This window comes from Enoplosus armatus, chromosome 4 (assembly GCF_043641665.1).
Source record: "Enoplosus armatus isolate fEnoArm2 chromosome 4, fEnoArm2.hap1, whole genome shotgun sequence".
Taxonomy (NCBI): Eukaryota; Metazoa; Chordata; class Actinopteri; order Centrarchiformes; family Enoplosidae; genus Enoplosus; species Enoplosus armatus.
This window is the reverse complement of record NC_092183.1, coordinates 23,865,352-23,887,953: the sequence shown is the minus strand read 5'-3', so window position 1 is coordinate 23,887,953 and position 22,602 is coordinate 23,865,352. Positions and strand designations below refer to the sequence as shown.

Genomic DNA, 22,602 nt, shown 5'->3' with positions numbered 1-22,602 from the left:
GAACACAGGAGTCGCCAATGTAAAGCGAACTGACTGAGCTAAGTATCTTTGGTCAAAATGCCTCACCAAAAGTCAGGGGCTCCAAGGAAGAAAAGCCAGAAGCAAGAAGATGAAAGGAGCGAAAGCCAATTTATTTCCATGATAAATACATTTATTGTCGTCAATCACCACCGCTGCGCAGACTCCGGCTCCAAATGACGTCACCAGCGCAAGATGGCAGCGTCCGTATCCGGGAGAGTGTGGCTTCATTTTTGTGCAGTGGGAGGAAGTGGAGACGCGTCGGCCATCTTTATATACAGTTGATAGCGCTAGCTAACATAGACTATATGACTAGTGATGTAAATCACTTAGGCAAACTAGGGATTGTAGCATGCGGTCAAATCTTATTTTCTCTTAAGGATATTTACCTAATCTGGTAATAATTGCAGTCTGCTCGGCGACAATAGGTCGGGACTTGCCCCCCTTTGGTCATGTATCATGAAGAGGCTATCTTGGACCAAAAAGGGGCTTGAATTGAGCTACATGCAGCTGCTGGACAGAGCCATTTTCTGTCAACATCACGCAATGTGTTATTGTTTTATTTTGTGGAAGCATTTTTCAGTCAAAAGGTGAAACCACACATATATGTTGGGTTATAGTGGGACTCGCCATGCCCGCCCCATTCATTTCAATAGAAGTGGCACCAATGCAACATGTGAATACTGTCACTATGACATAATTACCCTCCTTTTTGTTGATAACCTTTATTTAGAAAGAAGCCTGGCTATTACAATATCAAGTTGGTAACAAAATACAAACAGCATAAATCACAGACTGAGCTGAGAACAACAAGGAAACAAGGAAAAATAAATACACATCAATATATATGTATGTTTTTGTAAATGTCCAAGGCTTGTTTGGTTTTCGTACATTTCAGTGTGCTTTCTTGAAATAGAATAACTCACTCACGCTCCTTGTTCGCAACCAACCCACGAGAGCAGGAACCATGACAGCGTGTACACGGACTTCAACCAATCGCGCGGCGACATTTAGTTCCGTGTTTTGGGACTTGTCAAGCTGTGATTGGTTGAAACCAGCGGCAGCGCCTGAAAGTGACCGAATTGCTCTGCTCATCCTCTCAGTGTCGGTTGTTTTGAGAACAGACCGATACACAGACATGGAGGTAGCCGCTGCCCTCGCCGCTGTCAAGTCGCTGCTGTTCCTGCTGCTGTGGTGGAACTGTGAAGGGAGAGAGTCGGAGCTCAACTACGTGACCTGCGGCTCACTCGTCAAACTGCTCAACACCAGACACAACGTCCGCCTGCATTCCCACGACGTCAAATATGGCTCAGGTAACCCCCACTCGTGTATCGACACTTCCACTCGGACGCATTTCGGTTTTTAAACCCAAATAACACGGCGCGGGCTGCGTTCGTCTCTCCCGCCGCAGCAGCAGCAGCAGCGTATGTTGTCTTTTAGACTGCTAACTGTGCGTTTCTTTCATTCAAAAATTCCGACAATTCAGTGTAAAGTTGCTCGTCTGCAAACACCCACAAACCGCGGCGCTCACCAAACGTAAGGCCTCTTACGTTTCGACTCCGCGGTGGTGGAGTCGGCATGTCTGACATTTTCTGTAAAACGTCCACCTGTGTGTGTGTGTGTGTGTGTGTGTGGTCCACTCACGACTGACCGCCACCCAACGCCGTTACCGGGGATGGAGGGGCACTGTGGGAAGAACAGGTGTACAAATACTTTGAAGTGGCGTGGAAAGAAACATTCTTACCCTGCGCCGAAATGAAGAGGAGCTGCTATTCATTTGTGAAACGAAACATTTTAGTGACCTGTTTTTGGGTTGTTTTAACGACATGAAATAGTCATTTTTTGTCAACGTAGCTTGGCATTATGTATGTCACTTACACACCGGTGTCAATACCTCGGGGCTTCCGGTCAAACTCTTCAAAGTAAAGCGCAAATTACGTCAGACGACCGCGCAAGATTGACGAGTCGGATTGCTGCCATTATTTTGAAAGGACAACAGCCTGAATTCCTGTATCGCCTCTAGCTGCTCGTGCTAACTTAACACTAGGGAAGCTCCAGTGTTGCCAGTGGTTTTGTATGTTTGACTGTATCTATCTAACCAGCTGCAGACAGCTGTTCACGCACGTGAATCTCTTCTACGTTTGTTTCCAAACTGTACACACCTCACAGCCAGAGACGATGTCATCAGTTATGAATCTCATAATGTTCTTGCATACACATTCTGCATAAGGACAATGTCAAAATAAGAGTGTTGTGGGTGGCACTGCATTATTTCGAACACTTTTATTGGTCAGGAAATATTTATTTGTAGACTTAATGACTGTAATGGAGAAAATACTCCAATGTTACAACAAAGCTCAATTGGCAGGCAGAGTGGGCATTACTGTCTCAGGACCCCATATCACCCAGAGACCCCAAAAGCCCCAGTTCCTGTTTGTCAATTGGTGGAAGTAGTTTGATTAAACTTTTAAGAAATTAAAATCTTAAAAACACAATATATTTTGACTTTTTCAAGACAATCGAACAAGAATAATAAAAGCCCTGTACCACTGTCATCTTTATGCATATTGAAATAACACAGGTTATCCCACACAGCTATGGGCTGGATGCTTCAAACGAGACGAGCAGGGACATCCAGTTCACCGATCAGTTTCGGGAGAGATGCAGCAGAAAAGTCAGCGCGCTAACTCAACTGCTCCGGCGTTGTGCGTTTCTTGGCACGACTCAGCCCTGTATCTGCAGACAGCTGCTAGCTAGTGTTAGCTACCCAGCTGACGGGACAAGAGTTAAAGCGAGGTAGTTTTATTCCAGCATAGGGACCTTGAAGCCTGCTATCACTCAGCACAGTGTGTGTGCTTTATTATTAATGTTCTACTTGTTAATTGTGTGTGTGTGTGTGTGTGTGTGTGTGTAGGCAGTGGACAGCAGTCTGTAACCGGAGTGGAGAACGCAGATGACGCCAACAGTTATTGGCAGATTCGTGGAAAACCCAACCGCCCATGTCAGCGCGGATTGGCCATCAGGTGCGGCCAGGCCATCCGCATCACGCACATGAAGACTGGCCGAAACCTCCACACACACCACTTCAGCTCACCCCTGTCTAATAACCAGGTCAGACAGTGGCGCACGCACACACTCTCTGTTATGCTTGCACATGTGCGTCACAATAGTTTTTAGACAACAGTGGCGCTCTGTGGCACAGAGGAATGAGATGTGTCAGGCTTTGGATGCACATAATACTTCGTCAGTAGGTCTGTGGTCTCCCTTGCCACCACTGTAAAGATCGTTTTCTGTTCCTCTGCAGGAGGTCAGCGCCTTTGGAGAGAACGGCGAGGGAGACGACCTGGACGTGTGGACGGTGCAGTGCGACGGCGTCCACTGGGACCGCGACGAGGCCGTGCGCTTCAAGCACGTGGGCACCGACGTCTTCCTGAGCGTGACGGGTGAGCAGTACGGCCACCCTATCCGCAGCCAGCGCGAGGTGCACGGCATGAGCTCAGCCAACCAGCACAACTGGTGGCGCTCCATGGAGGGTGTCTTCATCCAGCCCAGCCAGGAGCCACTGCGCCACGACGAGCTCTGACTTGGTGACCGGGAGACGCAAAACACGCGGATTCCTGTACCTGTGGTGGTTTTTTTATAGCTGGCCTGGACAAAATGACGCCATGTTTGTGAATGATGTAGAATATTTGACTGATGACACATCTCTGTACATGTGAAGCACTCAGGGTGTTGACGGTGTTACTAAAAAGACTTTTAACCAACAAATTGGTGAAGTTGTGGCATATAAGTTGTCAGATGAGAGAGTAACGAGAGCAGCAGGGCAGGCAGACAAAACAGGAAGTGGAGCGGAGTTCATATATCTATATCTCTAAAATATTTATACACATGCAGGCCTAGCTTATAGAGTCAGAAAACCCAGAAATGAGTTAGCATTTTTTTACACTTCTGGTTCCCTCTTCTGGAAGTCAGTGGGGTTTTTTGGTCAGATAATTGAAATAAGGTCTGTGGTTAACACCAAGCATAAGAGATTTCAACATTTTGTTCTACGACATGAAATATGTCAGTAGATACCCCCCATTCGTGAATTTTGAAGCTTGTACGTGTCTTAAAAAAAGGCGGCTGCTAACAAGCGGCTAAATGAGACTACAGAAGTCGTCGCGAACATTAAACGTCTTCGTGCCGAACGCGGAAAGTCATCTACTCACCAGTCCTCCTTTTACAGCCTCGTTGTGTTTATACTCTACATCTATCCGTCTATAAATCTATATCTATCTCTATTCTCCTAAAAGTGAAGCTCAGTGGTGGTGACGTTGAATCTCATGGAACAATCTCATTGGCTGTATGTCGAGGGAACCAGAGCGATGCTAACTTCTGGGTTGGCCTACAAAAATACGTCCTCCCTGCAACACTTTGGCCGTGAAGTTTAACATGAACACCTGAAATACAATCCAATAGTCTGCTAACGTTCTTTAAAAGCTTTACATGTTTATGATAAGTTGCTGCACTGGATTGCATTATGCATTTTTATATACTTTTTGAAATATGAATTTGATCATTCTTATGGAAGTTACTCCATGTCATGTTGCACTGTGGCTTCACTGTACTCCTTCTGCATACACAAAACAGTTGAAACGTCCCATAAAAAAAGTGTGCACATAGTTCCTTTTTTTTCGTCCAGCAGGTGGCGACAAACCACCAAGAAACAATCCACATTGTATTATTGAAACCTTGGGTCATACAACTGTCTTATTGTTTTATCGTCTGTTTTCAAGGACTCAGGACTACTGGTGTTGATACTGACTTGATTATCCTGGTGAAATAAAAGTAAACTAACCACCAGATATCAATAAACTACACACACAAAAAAAAGGTTTAGTTTAGTGAACTTTGAATGTAAGATAAGACTTTAACCCTTGTGATCTTGAGATGGGAGGAACACATGTTGCACCAGTACCACAGACGGGCTAAAGGAGCAGGAACCTGATATAGATCCAGTAAAAGTCAAATAAGATATGACGTTTAAAATATTACATGCAAAAAGTACATTATTATTTTAACCACAGACAGTTCAGTGGTTCCTGTCCTTTTTCTTAAGGGACCCCTATTTTACCATTGTATATATACGCTGACGACCCCCACCCACTTGAAAAGGTGGAGAAAGTAGCCCACTTCTTTTGAAATATCTTTATATTTCGTCATATTCATTGCTGTGCAGTGAACCTAAATAGTGAACTTAACACCTGCAGGAAGTTTGTGTAGAACTAGCAACTTGTATGAAATTCTGAATGGACTATTTCCTGTGGGTACTGCAATGTATCCGAGGGTTTTTACTTATGTTTTTAGAAACACAGTTCTACGTCCGTATTATGATTCTCTTTTAATTTCACTGTCATACGCAGGTTTTAATAGTCCAAGCAGCCTGGCTTCATAATCAAACCAAATCACACCTTGTTTATATAGCACCTTTTGTGCAAAATTGCAATACAAGGTGCTTGACAATACAATAAAAATAAACTGTTGCTATACAGAGACAATAATGTGGGGGGGGGGGGGGGGGGGATAAGAAACATGGTAAAACAGAGGGAGCAGTGTAGCGCAGTAGAGGAGGGTAGATTACAATAACTGGATTAAGGGAATGCTAAACTAAAACGGTACATCTGAAGGTTTCTTTTGAAGGTGTACCTTCAGCTCCTCTGGCAGCCCGTTCCAGAGACGAAGGACCACGGAGGGCAGCATACATCGAAAGCAGATCCGACAAGTGTTCAGGAGCTGGGTCCATTGAGAGGTTTGCACACCAATGAAAGGATCTTAAAACCGACAAGGGTATAAACTATTCAAATATCCCTTACAGAAATTAATTAAATGCATGTTGTATTATAATTTATGTATATATATATATATATATATATAAACATTCTAAAACTCTTAAATCAAGAGGGCTTCATGACCCCCTCCCAGGTTGGGGAACCACTGCCTTACACCACCTTGTGGAAATAAGACGTGCAGAAATGAGGAGTGTGATGGTGCAGGTTGCAGAGGTCACACTGAAGTTAGGATGGATACAGTACATGAGTTTGTGCGAGGACCCGAGGACCCCCCCGCCGCCGCCGTTCACCTTCTCGTCCGGCAGGTGGAGACAAATTGCCACAAAAGACAGGGGGCAGCGTCGAAGGGGGAGGACGCGTATGGCCATGATCACCATCATCACCATCACTTTCTCCGTGAACACCAGTGCATTCTTTTTTTTCTTTTTTCTTTTTTTTCTCCTTCAGCATCTCCTGCACCCCCCCCACTTCAATGCGCGCGCATGAATCCGGTGGACTTCATCAAAGCTGAGAAGCAGCCGACAGGGAGGGAGGCGGGGATCGGGATCTGGATTTGAATTGTACTCCACCTCGGGAGAGCCGTGAGATGGCAGGAAACCCGCGGGGCTGCGTGCCGTCGTACGACAGATGTCGGGCCGCCGGCAGCGGCTCTCGGACGGGGAACGGCGACCGACTAACCGCGAACTACCTCCAAAAACGGTTCAATAGAGTTCTTAAGTCTTTTCTTTTTTTTTCTCTCCGATCTAAAACAAGAAAACTCGGAGCGTGCTTTTATTTTATTTTATTTTATTTTTTTTGAATCGAACGAAAAAGCAGCGGCTTCGCCCTCCGCCCCGTTTACTGCTTCACACGCATCACCGCAGGCCCGCACTCACACTGTGTACCCGGCAGTCTGTCGGGAGACGTTCCGCCGGGAGTCCTTTCAATTAAAATGAGCGGCACGATTGTCCGGACCGAGTCTTAAAATGTGCCTTCATTCTGACCGTCGCTGTCGCTCCTACAGATTCTCTCACACGGTGGAAACAAAAGCGGGAAACAGTGTTTTGTTGAGTTGGAGTGTTGACGGAGCCAGGTCCTTTAACGACGAGTTCGGTTCAGCGTGGGGGTTAAGAATTCAAGCATGTTGAGGCTTTTTTTTGTTTGTTGTTGTTGTTGTTGTTGTCGTCACATACACCTAAAATCATTCCCTTTCGATTTGAAATGTGCTCACAAGCACATCATCCCGAACCCGGTGGATCAGTCTCGAGACAATGTGGTCTGCAGTTTTCCCTCCTTTTTTTTTTTTTTTTGTTACTCACAGTCTAAAGGTGCACTGCTGCTGACCTTTAACAGGGCTTTTAGTAGTGTGGGGATGGGGGTGGAGTCCAGGGGTGGGGTGGATTGGGGGGGGGGGTTTGCAGAGGGAGGTTCCCAGGCTCTCCGAGCATGTGTCCCAGCAGGCAGAGAGGAAATGTAAATGTGACCACCCACCTCTGAGGAGGAAACGCTGTGTTTGTTCTATTACCTCGCCTACGTTTCGACTGTTTCCATGCGGTCTCACAGGTTTCTCCCCCCCCCTCCCGGAGAGCCAAGCGCGACTCCCAGTGACCGAGGAGAGCTTTTTCAAATGATACCGCTGCTACTGACTGTCCTACGCAAAGAAACCAAAAAGAACGCTTCCACCACAGGAAACCCCCCAAAAAAATATGAATTATAACGTCGACCACAGGAGTTTCAAGCTGCTTTCTCCGATTTAAGATGTATTTATGCAGTGCGAAATTAAGATAAATGAATCGTGTTTTCCCAGCATGTTCAAGATCATGTCCGTGGACAGAAATATATATATATATATATATATATATATATAGACATTTTTTCATTTAACAAAATAAGCCAAAGTTGTCAAATGTGACATTTATTTAAATCAGGAAGCATCCGGTCAAAGACGTTTGACGCCCGCTACGGGTTTTAACTTCTCTACCGCTACAGACACACTTTTGTTGGTACTGTGTCAAACAAGGATTGCGGTTTGGGTGCCCAGCCCTACTTTGGGGGGAGGGGGGGTCATGCTCTAATATTTCCCATCAGGAGGACGTCCAGAACTCTAAGAAGATGGTAAGCTAACCCTCAACGAACATTTTTTTCCTTCTTCATATTTGCACTTAAATGTTACGACTCCTCCTGTTTTCCGCGTATTTGGTCAGCGTCTCCCATTCTTTCCGAATAAAACCAACACGCCTCTCTGAAAGTGCGACAGTATTTGACATTTTTTAATGCCATTAAGTATTCAAAACACTACTTCTTTTTTTTTTTTGCCTTAAAAGATTCAGAACAACCAAAAAAAAAAACAAAACAACAAACAACAAACACATACAACACACAGTTGAAAAGAGTTTGGATTTTATTCGTCCAAAAATGAAAATAAGGCTAGGAGAATCATTAAGGGCCCCAAACACACCCGGATGACTTCCTGTTCTCCCTGCTGCGGTCAGGAAGAAGGTACCGGATACACCAAACCAGCACTGAGAGGCTGAGGAAGAGCTGAGGAAGAGCTGAGGAAGAGCTTCTACCCCCCCCCCCCCCCCCCAAACGTTTTTCCCACATCCCATAATCCGCAATGAAACACAAATACCACATCGTCGTTGAACATTGCCTTTATTGAAGCGGTCACCCTGACGACACGAGATAAGAGGCAGCGTGTATAATATATATGTCACCGTTTGTCGCCTTGCTCAGAGGCAGGGTGTTAGGGCGGAAGGGTGAAGGGGCGTGGTGGGTGGGGTGGGGAGTTTCGGTGGGGCTGGGCCCAGCTGATCGATGCCCTTTCATTATTGCACTGCTTGCTGTAGCTTCCACAGTAGTGCAACAGGGAAAGAGTGTCGAGCAGAGAGCGCCCCCCCCCCCCCCCCCAGTTAGCCTGTTGTCCAAAGTGCAGCCTGAAGAGCGGGAGTCACTCTAAAAAGCTACGTTCAAGACACGATCACTACGTCTTATATACCGTGCCGATATTGAACAAGTCATTTGGACTCATTTTAGGACGACGACGAATTAATGAGACACAACTGTGACATGAGCAGAACATCACGAGGTTTCATGCTTTTGTTTTCATTCAAACGTTCAGTTTTGAAGCTCAGACCGTAGCTGGATTTGTAGTATGCAAATAGCTGGCTGACGACAAGCATCAGAGGAGGAAAAAAAAAACAAACAGCTTTTAAGGCGGCACTGAAAGTCAAAAAGGCGCATCGTCGTGTCACTTAATGAATAGTGCAATTACTCACATCTCTTTCTTCCAAAAACCCGAAAGTGACGCCTAGCGGCAGTCTCGAGCCTTTCGTGTGTTTATTAATAAAAAAAAAAGGTTCGGGGACATCAGAAATCCTAAATAAACAGTAGCTCTGTGATTATTTGATTTAAGTGTGATTAGTTTTTCAGGCACTTTTAAATGAAACGGCGAATAGCTCATCTTAAAATCCTTTTAAAAAGTAAAGCTACGGCGGAGTATTTCAGGACTTTCTATTGTCCTGGTATTTAAAGGGTCACTTCACCCAAATGACAAAAAAAACAAACACATTTTTTTTAGCGGCCATGAGGATAACTTTTGCTTTTATTTTGTCCAGCTTTTGAAATATCTGTCTCTGAGGTTTCTGCCAACCCAAGAGGAGGTGAGTGGAATTTAACTTTCCATTGAAAGAAACAGTGCCTCTGAAAACGGAATTATACGGACACTGTTTTCTGGAAAGAGATATTTAAATATCTTTTTTTTTTCCGACTCCCGTGAGCACCAAAAACTTCCATTCACCTCCGTTGTTTTGCGGGTGAAGGTAGAAATTGAACAGACAGTTGTTACCTCAAAACCTTAGATATAGATGCCACTTGAGGAAAGGGAGAAGATGTTTTTTTTTTCTTAAAGTGTAAATGCGAATTCACTTTAATTTTTTTAGAATTGACTAAACTGTGTTAACAAACTTTTTGAAATGACCTCGAGACAATTAAAGCTGAGGGTTCACCGAACAAGAGAATGACAGTTCGGTTCACCGATGAGTTATTTCATTACGCAGCATTATACAAACTCAAGCGACTTCATTAGCAATCCCTTTACATTCATTGGAGAAACACAACGGAAGACTCTTCGCTCACAACGAGGCTCCGGTGTCGGGGGGGGGGACACAGCACAGATACGTGGCTTTGCATCGCACCGTATGTTTAACATCAGTGAGGTCTGCAGCAGTGTTTACCTCAACATAACGTCATGTGGGATGAGCAGGAGCACCAGCCCAGGACCAGAAAAAACAAAAAAACAAAACACACACACACACACACACCAGAGGAGGAGGATCATCCCTCAGAGTCAAGACCCTATAAGCAATATTGCACTACTCTGTTAACTCTAGTGAAAGCAGAGGCAATATTGATAGGGTCTCGTCTGCGAGGCGACACAGACGAGGCAGACTCTCTTTATCGGGCGGGGGGTGGGGGGTGGGGGGGGGGGGCACAGGTGACCGGGGGAGGCGAACGACTACAAGCTCAAGGAGAGGACTGAAACATCAAGGGGCCCCCCCTCCCTCCACTGTGCTTCTGGAGGTGCCATCAATCTCATGTTGATGTTGTTAAGACATTTGCAGCTTTTCCACCAATCAGAGATGCAGAGATTCCAATTTGCACACGTGTGTGTGTTAGCCAAAACACCGAAACCACGTAGGGAGAGAGAGAAACCGCTCACGTCTTTTTCTATGTACTACTTCATAATAGTAGCTAAAAATGAGACCAGGTGTAAAATATGGCATTTTGACTTCCCTCCATTTCAGGATTTAACTGTGCCGTCAATAAAAAAAAGAAAGAAAGAAAAGACACATTTGATACTGAATTGAATATTTTCAGACTTTGGCTTTAGGAAAGCGTGTTTGAAAGTCTCCCCTCTGCAGTCAACCTGACAAACTTACATTGACCCCCCCACCCCGAACACAAACACAAGTTATACGTTATATTAACGTACATCACCCCTGTCCCCCCTGCGTTACATTAATTATTTTACCTTTTATATTCTACATATTTGTTATCAAAACAATAGCACCTTCAGACCACGGCAAATTCCTTATAATGTATGTTACTTGGCAATAAACAGTTTCTGATTCTGATTCTCATTTGATCTTCACAATCCGAGCGTAGATTAAAAAACGGGCAGTATTTTATTTCTGACACGATACACGAGTGTAGCCCATGGTTCGTTTGATTTTGGACTTCAGGTGAAAGAAGGAAGTAAAAAAAAAAAAATTATTAAGAGTTATTGATCACATTTTTTTTTTTTTTTATTACTTAAAAATGCTCTCAAATTTAAGGGGAGCTCCAAGAGGTCCCCGTCTTGTATGTACCATTCAGAATAGAGTGGTTTAGCCTACTATTTGCATTTGAACAATTCATTTTTTTTCCTTTAAGCAATCAATCGATTATGAAAATACCTGAAAATTCACTTTCTATCGATCAGCTAATGCAGCTCTAGTACACGAAGTCACACTGTATTTACACCATTCATTCCTCAGTCATAAGCATACGACCAGACTGCCTTTTCTCTGGCCCTATCAGGCTCTTCCTGCCGTATTGCCTCACCGTGGTTGACTGCTTCATTACTTGTGATAATAAACGCTGGAGGAAGAAAAGGTGCACGGCGACACAAACAGGGGACGTTGTGTACAGCTGGTTATTGGGGCAATCACTAGAAAGCAGAGAGGCGACGCGTTGCACTCAGATCTACGCGCCGCTCAGCAGGATGGGGTCGCTCTAGCCGATCACTCGGGTGGGGGGGGGGGCATGTTAATGGCAGCTACACTTCATATAGATCCCCAGTCTGCTCTGGTATTCGCCCGCCGGCAATGAGAAAGACGAGCTTCTGCATGCTGCCGTTTTACGAAACCTCCCATCTCCTGGTCCACACTTCAGCATTTTGTTTGTTTTCAGTCAGTTCTCATTTGATAACATGACACAATCACCGGACGGAGGCTTCGGTTGTTTACATGCATGGGGAAGCCAGTGTCGCTTTGTCACAACAAATGCAAATGTGGGAAAACTATATACCTTCTACATATATATAAAAAAAAAAAAGAAGCATTAATTCATGTATTGGTTGGTCTTTAACTTCCTGGTCTCAGGTACAAGTTTAATACTGTTTGTGGGCTGTGGATTAACATTCATTACCAGACTTCTTATTAATATGGAAAGGTGGTCGCATCTATCAAGAGACAAACCAGTAGTACAATTTAAAACTATTTTTTGACACAAGAATTTCCTCGGATGGCATTGTGTTCACATTGCGAGGTGAGGCGTAGGCCTGTGTGAGGCGAAAAAGATCCTCTCACTCCACTTTCTGGTGGTTTTCGCCCTCTACTCCATCTCACTAAGATACCCCCCCCCCCATCCCCAAAAAAAGACACACACAACAGCAAATTCCACAGTCGCTTGCAAAACAGTGGCTAAATATGACGCTACAGGCTCCAATGCTCCAAGGCGTGCGCGCACACACACGAGGCAGAGGCAGTAACCAAGGACCCCCACCCCCGCCCCCAAGTGGCCCTGCCCTCCACATTCCTCACACGAAGCCCCCTCCCTCCCCCCCTCCCCCCACAACCTGCCCCACATTGGAAACTTACCCCATTTTTCCCACCCACACCGTGACTTCTTCAAGCCTGCACACTCAAATTATGCTTTCAAAGGCCGACTGAAAGAGAGAGAGAAGAAAAAAAAAAAAAAACAGCCCTGTGCTCCACACACACACACACACACACACACACACACACACACACTACACGGACCGGGCCACAACAAAATGACTGCAGTGTTACCCTATAGGCTCACGCACGTCCCTTTCCAGATCTAACACGGATCTATAACCAAATTGTGTTCCAATATATGGATATATTTAAAAGATGGTTGTGTTTCTTAGTTTTTACACATTCAAAACTTTACATTTTTGCCAAGGCTAATTTAATGTTTTAAAAGGCCTGGTTTGTTGTATGTTCGGATAAATAATTAGCAGTAGTAAAACTGAACGTTAAAATCTATTAAATTCTTTACAAAAACATGTCTTAGTTTGAATCCTTTTATCCTTTCCTGTTCTTAAAATACAAACTGTTGAGTTATACTGATTTTACACTATACATTTACAGTATGTCATTAAGATTTATTTAAAATAGAAATTAAAAAAAAACACTTAGAAAAAATAAAAAGGGTATTACAGTAAAGTTGTGCTTCCACTTAACCCCTTAAAATCAGACAATTGAAAGAGCCTTGTGAATTTAAGGTAAACGTGATCCAGCATGTTACTATAAATGATTTCTGCGGGCCAGCGTGTGTAGCAACGCATTACACTGCCTGGCAAAAATGTGTGAAAAGTTGGGGAAGCTGATCTCAAAAGCATGTGACACGTGGTCTGCGATTCAAACCAAGGCGGCCCTCTGAAGTTCTGTGAACAAAATGTTCTTCTTTTTTTTTTTTTTTTTTAGTAGGCGTGGTCGAGGAGGCCTATATCTTAGCCAGGGTAAAAATACAGCCTAATAATGCAGCACGGTTGAATAGAAAAGCCACAGACTCTTCCTGTCATAAGGACCACTGGGCTTTTAGCCACTGGTTCCCAAACTGCGGGCTGGGGACCTCCAGCGGCCCTTGATGGAGTTTCCAAAATAAAGGGTACTTTTCCGGCTTCATTCAATAGGACTGCAGTTTAACTGAGCTCTAATAGACAGCTATTGATATATATATGAGAAATCAGAACCATGCTTAAAAACTCAAATGGGCTTCCTTTTCTAAATAAATGTCACATTCAATTAATATATACATTATTAAACTTACTATAGGGAGAGCAGCCTCCCAACATGAGCCCCAAAATGGGTCCAAATTTAATACCATCTCCTCAAAAGCAAATAGAGCAAAAATAAGCCTTTAAAGAAACAAAAAATGGGCTAGACTCTCAATTCTCCCTCTAAAAAGTGTTAGTGTGCCAATTACTGATCCGACAGTTATTGCTTTCCCTCTTCTTTCACTCTATTTTTGGTTTTGATAGTTAAGTGACAATTGGAACACCCCCCCCCCCCCATGTATTACCTGAACTTATACTTGGCCAGCTGTGGTTAAAAAGAAAAAGAATAATGGCTCCAATCTACTCTAAACCTAGAGCCTGAGTTATATGATTGGTGCTGGAAGTCTCTTTCATTCTGTGTGTGTGTGTGTGTGAATCTGGAGGATGGAGGGGGGGGGGGGCTGCCTTCCAATAAGGACCTACAGAGGCTCCTCCATGGTTCCTATATTCTCGTCTATTTTCCCCTCCATGTAGCAGCATCCGTCCCCCTCCGCGCTGCTGCTGCTGCTGTGTAGTATAGGGCGAAGGCCGAATGCTATGACAATACTATTGCACTGCTTTAGCGGATGGTACAGTAGTGCAACATCGTCAAAGCAGCTGACCTCTGCACGCTGGGACACACACACACACACACACACACGCACACACACACACAAATACACACACGCAAGCACAGAAAGTGAACAGCGCTTCTATACGGCGGCCATACATACACTGAGACGACGACGACGACGACAGCGTCTCGAAATAGGCGAAAGCTAGGACGCAGCCCTAGCTTGACGTGCTATGGCTAGCTCGGCCGCCCCGGCCCATTCAAACGGCGGAGCCATTTCTACATTTTCACGTCACGTTTAAATAAGATTTGTAAGTAAGAGGAAGTGGGAGGCGGAGGGGGGAGGGAGGAAGGGGGGCGTGGTGTGTGTGTGTGGTGGTGGTAGGGGGGGGGGGGTAGGGGGGGGGGGTTGTCAGCCAATGCCCTTTTAATATTGCACTGCTCATCTGATTTCACAGTAGTACAACAGAAAAAGGGCTTTGGACAACAAAGCTGCTCCTCAAGACCCGTTCAATGATTTCTATTCAGAAAGCAGCATGCACGCCGTCAAGCCCCCAAACGTTACTAAACTATGTAGACAGTACTGGAGGGGGGGGGGGGGGGGGGGGTCTATATGTGTGTGTGTGTGTGTGTGTGTGTGTGTGAGCCACGCCACCCAAAACTACCACAAAACTAGCCTATTAACATGTTGGAAGCCATATGCAAACCAGCAGCCGTGAAACAACCGAATAGGCTTATTAGGTTTACAACACAATGTAGCCTATATGGCGGAAAATGCATTCATGGGGGGGGGGGTAATCTGTAATCTATGCAAATTGGAAAAGGAAGTGTTCAAAAAAAAAAAAAAAAAAAAGAAGAAGTGTGTTTTGGTTGACGGTGGCGACTCCCCCTCTTTACAGGCCCATGCGGGGTCTGTCATTTTGGTTCCGGTCAGCGTCAGGGTGGAGGAGCGCGCGGGGGTGGGGGTGGGAGGGGGGCAAAAACAAAGCCCATTTGCTAAAAATCAAAAGCTAAGCTATTCCAACAGGCTGCGGCCTCACTGGGGGAGACACAGGCAAGCGAACAGGAAGCGAGGGTGGAGGGAAACATATATAGGGCAAAGAGCACATTCCGCGATACAATACCAGAAACCTTCATTTAATACCTACTATTCCTGTCCCTTTGGCCAAACTGGCAATTTGAAACCCTCCTCGTTTAGGGAAACCGATGTGTGGGTGGGAGGGTGAGGGGGGGGGGGGGGGGGGGGGCTACTTTATAATGTTTTTTTTATTCATAATGTTCAGAGAAAGTTTTACAATCAGCTTGCCAAAAAAAACTAAACAAAACACTCGAACTATCCCATCACATTTAAACCGAAACAAATGCTACAAGAGCACCACATACTTAAAGCGACTTTTTTCCGTTTTACTATGTTTGTATCAATTTAAACCGGGGGGGGGGGGGGGGCTGAAGGAGCACTAAAGAAACAGCGTGAGAAGTGTGTCCTTCTCCCAACAGAATAACGAGGCTCCACGTTTGTACGCATTTTCTCCGAACTTGTTTTCTCCACATGTTCGCAAGTGAGTCCAAAAAAAAACAAAAAAACGAGGGCATTTTCGGAGAGCGCTGCAGCCGCCGCGGAGCGCACATTCCTACGGCCTGAGGAGAGCAGCTCCGGCCGCTCTCTTCAACAGATAAGGACTTGGGGGGGGGGGGCATGTAGCTGCTGTACCCTGTCCTTTATGAAGCAGTGTAAAAACAAACCAAAATACCCCCCCCCCCCCAAAAAAAAAACCAAACTAAATTGTGCATTTTGAAAGGAGACTTCTTTTTTCTTCCCCGGATAAAAGCACACATTTCACACACACACACACACACACACACACGGTCACTGGAACTCACACGTTGACTTTTATGCAAAATGGAAAACCACACAACAGTAACTCCTTTTGCAAAGATTTTAGGGGAATTATTATTGATTATAAATATTCTGTATGGACAATATGGGGGGGGGGGGGGGTTCAAGAATAGTAGCCCACTGGAACAGACACCTGACTGTAGGTCCATAACGTTAACTAATAGGCTTAATAACTAGGGTATTATATTATAGTGTAATTACTAACCCGTTTTTCGTTTGGCTGGTACCCACAGGCAAGCCCTGGCGGACCCACGGGTGTCCCTGGACCCCACTCTGAAGCCTGCGGCTTAGCTCACATGATAGTAGCCCACTTAGTTTTTGATATCTCAGCGTGGAATAATCACCGTGCATGGGCACACACCTGTCAATCACTCCCTTTATCACGCGTGCCCTCGGGTGTGCGCGCGCTCGCCTTGCCTCCACTTCTCTCTCTCTCCCTCTCTCTCTCTCTCTCACACACACACACACACACACACACACAATAGCTGGTATACAGTTTTAAGCTAAGAGAGCTCGCGGAAACCTCTCCGCGGCCAATCAGACCCACCGACATCCACGTCTGTCCGCGAGCTCCACGCCATCTCCGCCCCGCAGCAGCAGCAGCAGCAGCAGCAGCTCTCCTCGCGCAGGAAAGGCAGGCAGGCAGGCAGGCAGGAGTTTCTGGTGAACGGGTACCTGGCGGAGGCAGGGCCGGTCCGTATCTCAACACACAGGGAAAAAAGGAACAACGGAGCCAAGTTGTCCATTAGCGGGGGGGAAAAACGTCCTGGCCGCTACCGCCTATCTCCCACACATACGTCCGCTTCAACCGCAGTCACGGTTCGCGAGGCGTAACGGCTCCTCGGTTCGAAAAACGGTATTTCGTCCATTGGCAACCTCACGGCCTCTCAGCTCTGGACTCCATCTTTGACTAGTTGACATTCAGCTCTTGCCGAGACAAATTCCTTATTTGCATGCCGGCCCGCCATTGGCCCGCTCCCGCGCTTGTCCCTGCCCTCATTGGTGGAAAACACATCTCATCACCTTCGGGATTGGTCGCATACCAAGGGGACGTCATTGTATAGTTTAATTTTAACAATGAACACAAATTCTCTCTTCCATTCACAATTTTTTTTTTTCTCATTACCCGCCTGTGAGGGTGCTACATCATGTTATTGTGCTTCAAAAGGAACACACGCGCGCACACACACACACACACACACACACAAAAAGAATCACTTTGTCACCTGCAGGAGTCATTTCAGTAAAAACAGAAAATGGCAACTGATGAAGGACTAGCCTATCCTGTCCACACCGAAGAAGACCACCCTGCATGTGGACACGCTCCACCGCGTTGCCTCTATCTTGCACAGGAGACCTTGTTTCTCACCGTTACCCCATGGACAAAAATACTTCTTTCTTTTTTTTTTATTATAATTCAAAAAAAGCCACTCCTGTCCTGCCCATGTGTTGGTGGGGTGGTGGTCTAGTGCGGTAACGGACGGACGGCCGGTGTGTGTGTGTGTGTGTGTGTGTGTGTGTGTGTGAAAAGTTTAAAGGCGACAGGGCTCACTGGAAGTGCTGCGGTCGACACATGGAGGAGGGCAGCGGCCTGTGAAATCTGGCATTCCTGGCCAATGGAGCTGAAATGATTGCATTGTCCGATGGAAAAAGACCCGCCTCTAGACCAGCCACCCCTCTCTTCCTCTGCGGGACCCGGTGGTATGATGCTGCGCGAGAATGGTGTCCACTCTCGTGTCCCGAGGATAGATAAATAATAAAAAAAAACTTTAAAAAAAAAACTTTAGACAAATTCATTTCCAGTGGAGCCCAAATGAGATGCATGTGAAACACTGGCTGTTTTTTTTCCCTAATTCGTGTCAACAAAGCCTTCTGGATTTGAGTTGAGGAAAGCAAGGCGCCCACCCCACCTCTCTACCCCCCCCCCCCCCCCCCTCCCCTCCCACCAACTCAGTTCAGTGTGCAGTACATTTGATTGTCAAGCAGCTTAACCCTGACTCACACAGGCAGTAAAAAAAAAATGTTAAGTGTCGAGCAAGGAGTAGCAAACTCCGTGCATTATTGATGAATAATGAACATCTCTGTGGCTGTTCCATTATTTAGGCGACATCACTGGTTTAGAGGTGCGTTCTCTGTCTCTCTCTAATTGCAGCCAGTCCTCTCCTTCACTTTCTCCGCTCTGCCCCCTCTTGAGTTTTGAGGAGAAACCTGTCCGCCATGACGTGCTTTAGATGCTATGTAAGGAATGCGCGCTCACGCTCGGCCCGCCGCTTATACGTGCGGTGCCGCGCGCACGCGAGCGGAGCGGCGATGCCGAGCGCAAATCTGTGGGGCCACAGGAAGCGCTGTGCCCATATTTAGCCGTGACGGCTGACTGATCAGGTTGACATGCCTCCAACACTTAAGATCTGTGTTCTATTTTTTCTACATAAAGTGAACTGTAGCTTCTTTTTTTTTTGGGGGGGGGGGGGGGGGGGGGATTCCGGGACATGTAGATGATGCAAAATGTTTAAAATGTACAGAAACTACTTGACAACATGTTTTCTACACACTGAAAGACTCACACAGCTCTTGGTAGTATGTTACTTCAGTAAACAACACTTTCTTGCATCGTCCTCTGGAGTAAAACACACCGCCTCCGTGTGAAATATTAGAATAATGTTTTTCCCTTCGATAAAAATCAAAGCTGCAGGTTCTTCACGTTATTATTATTATCTTTTATAAAAGGTCCCTATTAGGCCACAGATGCATTTAGGCAGCTTGGCAGACAGGAGCTCAGGTGGACAGATTGAATTTGTTGATTGTGTAAAATAATCAGAATTCTTTCCACATTTTAACTGGGATCATTTTCAACTGGACACATGATATCTTTAAAATCAGTTAAATTCCTCATTTGACAGGGGGGGGGGGGCTTGAACATGTAACGTGACCAAGCGGCACTCACGCCCACAGAATTTCGTTTTAGATTCTCACACCAAGATCACAATGTTTCCCAACAAAAAAAAAAACCCAAATGTTTCCATTCGATGGAATGGAACTTGTTGTTTTAAGTTTGAACGTGTCACCTGATCTGAGCATAGTTGCTTCAGTGAAGTGTTGCAGATGCAGAATCCATTTGTTTTACGGCGTGGACAAAGTTTGTACAAAGGACATTTCATAGCTCAAAAAGGGCTGAGCCTCATCAAAGAGACCTGGAAATACATACATACATACATACATACATACAAAACATGTATGCATAATCTATATTAGACAGCTAGGTCACATACAGTGTGTTAAGAAAAGAAAAACAATTAAGACGTGACACACTACTAATTGTGTTTGTGTTTTACATCCAGGAAAACACAGAAAATGAAGTATATTAAAAATGGCAGCATGCATAAGACAATTATTTTCATTTTAAACAAATACAAAGTATTTTGCAAGCTTTTATTGGAGTTCATTTGCTTTTTGTGCGTTGGAAACCAGCTAGTGTAATTGCCTTTTAGTACAAAATATACTGCAGTACAGTAAAGAGTACACCGTTAAAGCTCCCACATCTAACACTTTAGATACGTTTTAAAATTAGATATCGTCACTGTCTGGTGAAAATCATGATATACAGCTTTTTTTTTTTTTGTTGTTGCTGTGGGTACAGGCTGTGTCATGCATGGCCAGGGTCCAAACTTGTTTGTCAGTGCAGGCTGCAATAGGTTAATTTTTACTGGAAAGTTGTGCAACAGATTGCACAGAGCAGAAGTCAACATGGGTATCAGCATTGTAACTGCTCAACAATATGCCCCGTGTTCATCAGCCAGACTCCATTGGCTTTTTTTAAACATTTATTCAGAGACTTATTGGCCACGCAGGATGTGATCTTTATGCTCGGTGCTTTGCAAAAAATGAAAATAGTTGTCCCTGAAAGCAATTGGAGAGTTTGCCGTGTGAGAGGATCAAAGTCTTCAGGAATAGTTGGAATATTTGCAAACAGCATGGCAGAAGGTTTTTTTTCTTTTTTTTTTTTTCCTTCGCCCCAGGAGAGTGACCCTTCATATGACCAGACAGGCCTCTGCAGGTCTAGCTGCTGAGATAAGGTCCTTGAAGCTCCTGGAGGATAGAACACATGCTTGGAGAAAAAAAAATGTTCAAGGAGGCTTGAGGTTGATATTTTTACAAAAAAAAGCCAATTACAAAACGATGTTAGATTTGTCTATAGAGGTAGGCCAGTCTAATGAGAGTCAGGCTGTTGCACATAAATAATAGACTGATCCATTAAACCTCAAAATCCTGTACTGTTTTTTTTTTTTCTCTTCATAGTAATAAAGGCACCTGCTGACAAGTGACAAAACAAAAGGAAAGCGTAGCTGCAGCTCATTCCGTGGTTTGCTAACAATGTGGTGGAGCGAGAAATGAGAAGGACTCAACCAGAGCATCTACTTTTATACAGTAAGGCGAAATATGGTGAAAACCCACAATCCAACGTGTAAAGACACACTCATTTGCTTCCAGCTTGCTGTTGATGTTTAAGCAAAACGATTTAACCTTCTGTTTGTCCCAAAGAATGAATCAAATCTAAGTAAAGTCTAAAATTGAGATAAAACAAATGATGGTGACATTTTCACGATAAAACATTCTTGCAATCATTCAATTCTTAATGTTGCCAAGGTTTCTGCCATACTGTGTAGTTACAGTAGTCTAAATGAAGGTAGTCAACTAGCCTACTGATGCATTTTTGACATCGGCCTAAAACTGATCAGGTATCAGCGGAGAGACTTACTTATTTCTGTGGTTCCATCCTTGCTCTATCATGCCCCCACCCCCCCACAGATGTTCGAACCCAGTGTGTGTCAAACTGTGATGCTGAGCCAATCACAATTGGAAAGAATTCAGACAGACAGTTTGTGTGTGTGTGTGTGTGTGTGTGTGTGTGTGTGTGTGTGTCTTGGCCCTGCTCCTGGTGCAGGCCATGTGACCAGTCAGAGAGCAGTAGGACACACACACACACACACACACACACACACACACACACACACACACACACACACACACACCTCTGGCTCTCACATTCTAAACAACCGTGTTTGCTTTTTATCAGCTGGAGTAGTGGGGGCCTGCTGCAGATGGGGGGTTCTCTTCTACAACCTTTAACATGGGAAACGATGTTACGCGTCACACGGACGCTTGGAATTAAGATCAGTCGTAAAATCATTCAGATTAAACGAACGGACTATTTATTTTAATCAGGATCATTATTTCAGTGAAAGTGAAAGTACTTCTACTACAATTGTTACTACATAGTTTGAGTATTAAACTTGGTAGTATTGGTGTGAGCATTTAGTGTTTCCTACCGATTGTTGCATCCACAGTTTGTATGTATACATATATTTTCGTTCATTGTAAACCACATATTAGGACTTATGGTTATAATTAAAAAAAACAAACAAACAAAAGAGAAGATGTTAATTTTCCGGGAAATAAACGTTCGTTTTGTGCATAATTATATTCTCTTTCACATTTTACGGATACACGTCAAAAAAGAAAGAAAAATAAGTTTCCACAATGAACAGTGGTGGAACGAGTACTAAAGGCGCCCAAGGGTGTCCAGCACAGACGGAACCTGGCCACTGCCTGGGCACCCCAGGTTCCATGAGTCGAGGGAGACTGGAGAGTTTTAGAGCCCGTTTATTGCGTATATTATTCATATTATCGTATGCAGACCTCGTTTTAATTGATCAGAGTATCAGAGTATCCACGACGCTCCAAATCCTGTTTCAGCAGGGTTTTCCCACCCTCACAAGAATGAACAAACAGTGAATACCTGTAACCTTTTCTGCACAGTTAGAGTTACTAATACACTCATGTATTAGAAGCTGCGGAGCTAATTTTATTTACTCTGCAGTATGATCTGTAACAATGCATCATATTCTTAAGTAACTATAACTGTCAGGTAAATGTAGTGGAATAAAAAGTACAACATATACCTCTGAAATTTAAGTACAGGTTGCTTAAAATGGATTTTGGAATTTTACATAAATATACTTCTATTTATATTATACTTCTACTACTAACTACTCTACATCAGGAGCATTTCCAGGACGCGTAAACATTAAAGGCTGATCCCAGACCTTTGTCTTATTGCCACTTTAAAACTCGCAACTAAGACGAGCTCAACTTGTTTGACACGACAACAGCATAACAAGAAATACGTTTCATTAGCTAGAAATAATAGCAGTGTAAACATGTTGTATTGTGTTATTGCAACTTCCCAAGCAAGAAGTATGTAAAGTGCATTTTATTCATGCAATTTAAGTTACTTGTGTTTTGTGGCCATTTCTGTGAACTACAGTTTGCGTGCCATGTTTTTAATTTGAATTCTGGTGGCCATTGCCCTCGGATACAGGGCTATTATTAGTGTGTATATTAGTATTTTTAGTTCATTGTTTGTTTTGGTGTGTCAGTGCACTAAAGTGTTTGTTTGTCCTCTCCATACAAGCAGTAACAC

The 22,602-nt window shown here is 44.5% G+C and overlaps 1 protein-coding gene across 1 annotated transcript; it reads left to right on the top strand.

The window, feature by feature from the left end:
- The first annotated feature begins 1,136 nt into the window (after positions 1 to 1,136).
- On the top strand, positions 1,137 to 4,862 carry sdf2l1 (stromal cell-derived factor 2-like 1). The gene is made up of 3 exons (XM_070903625.1): positions 1,137 to 1,331; positions 2,933 to 3,129; positions 3,323 to 4,862. The coding sequence occupies exons 1-3, from the start codon at positions 1,157 to 1,159 to the stop codon at positions 3,599 to 3,601; spliced, it is 651 nt and encodes a 216-aa protein (XP_070759726.1). The 5' UTR covers positions 1,137 to 1,156; the 3' UTR covers positions 3,602 to 4,862.
- The last annotated feature ends 17,740 nt before the right edge of the window (positions 4,863 to 22,602 follow it).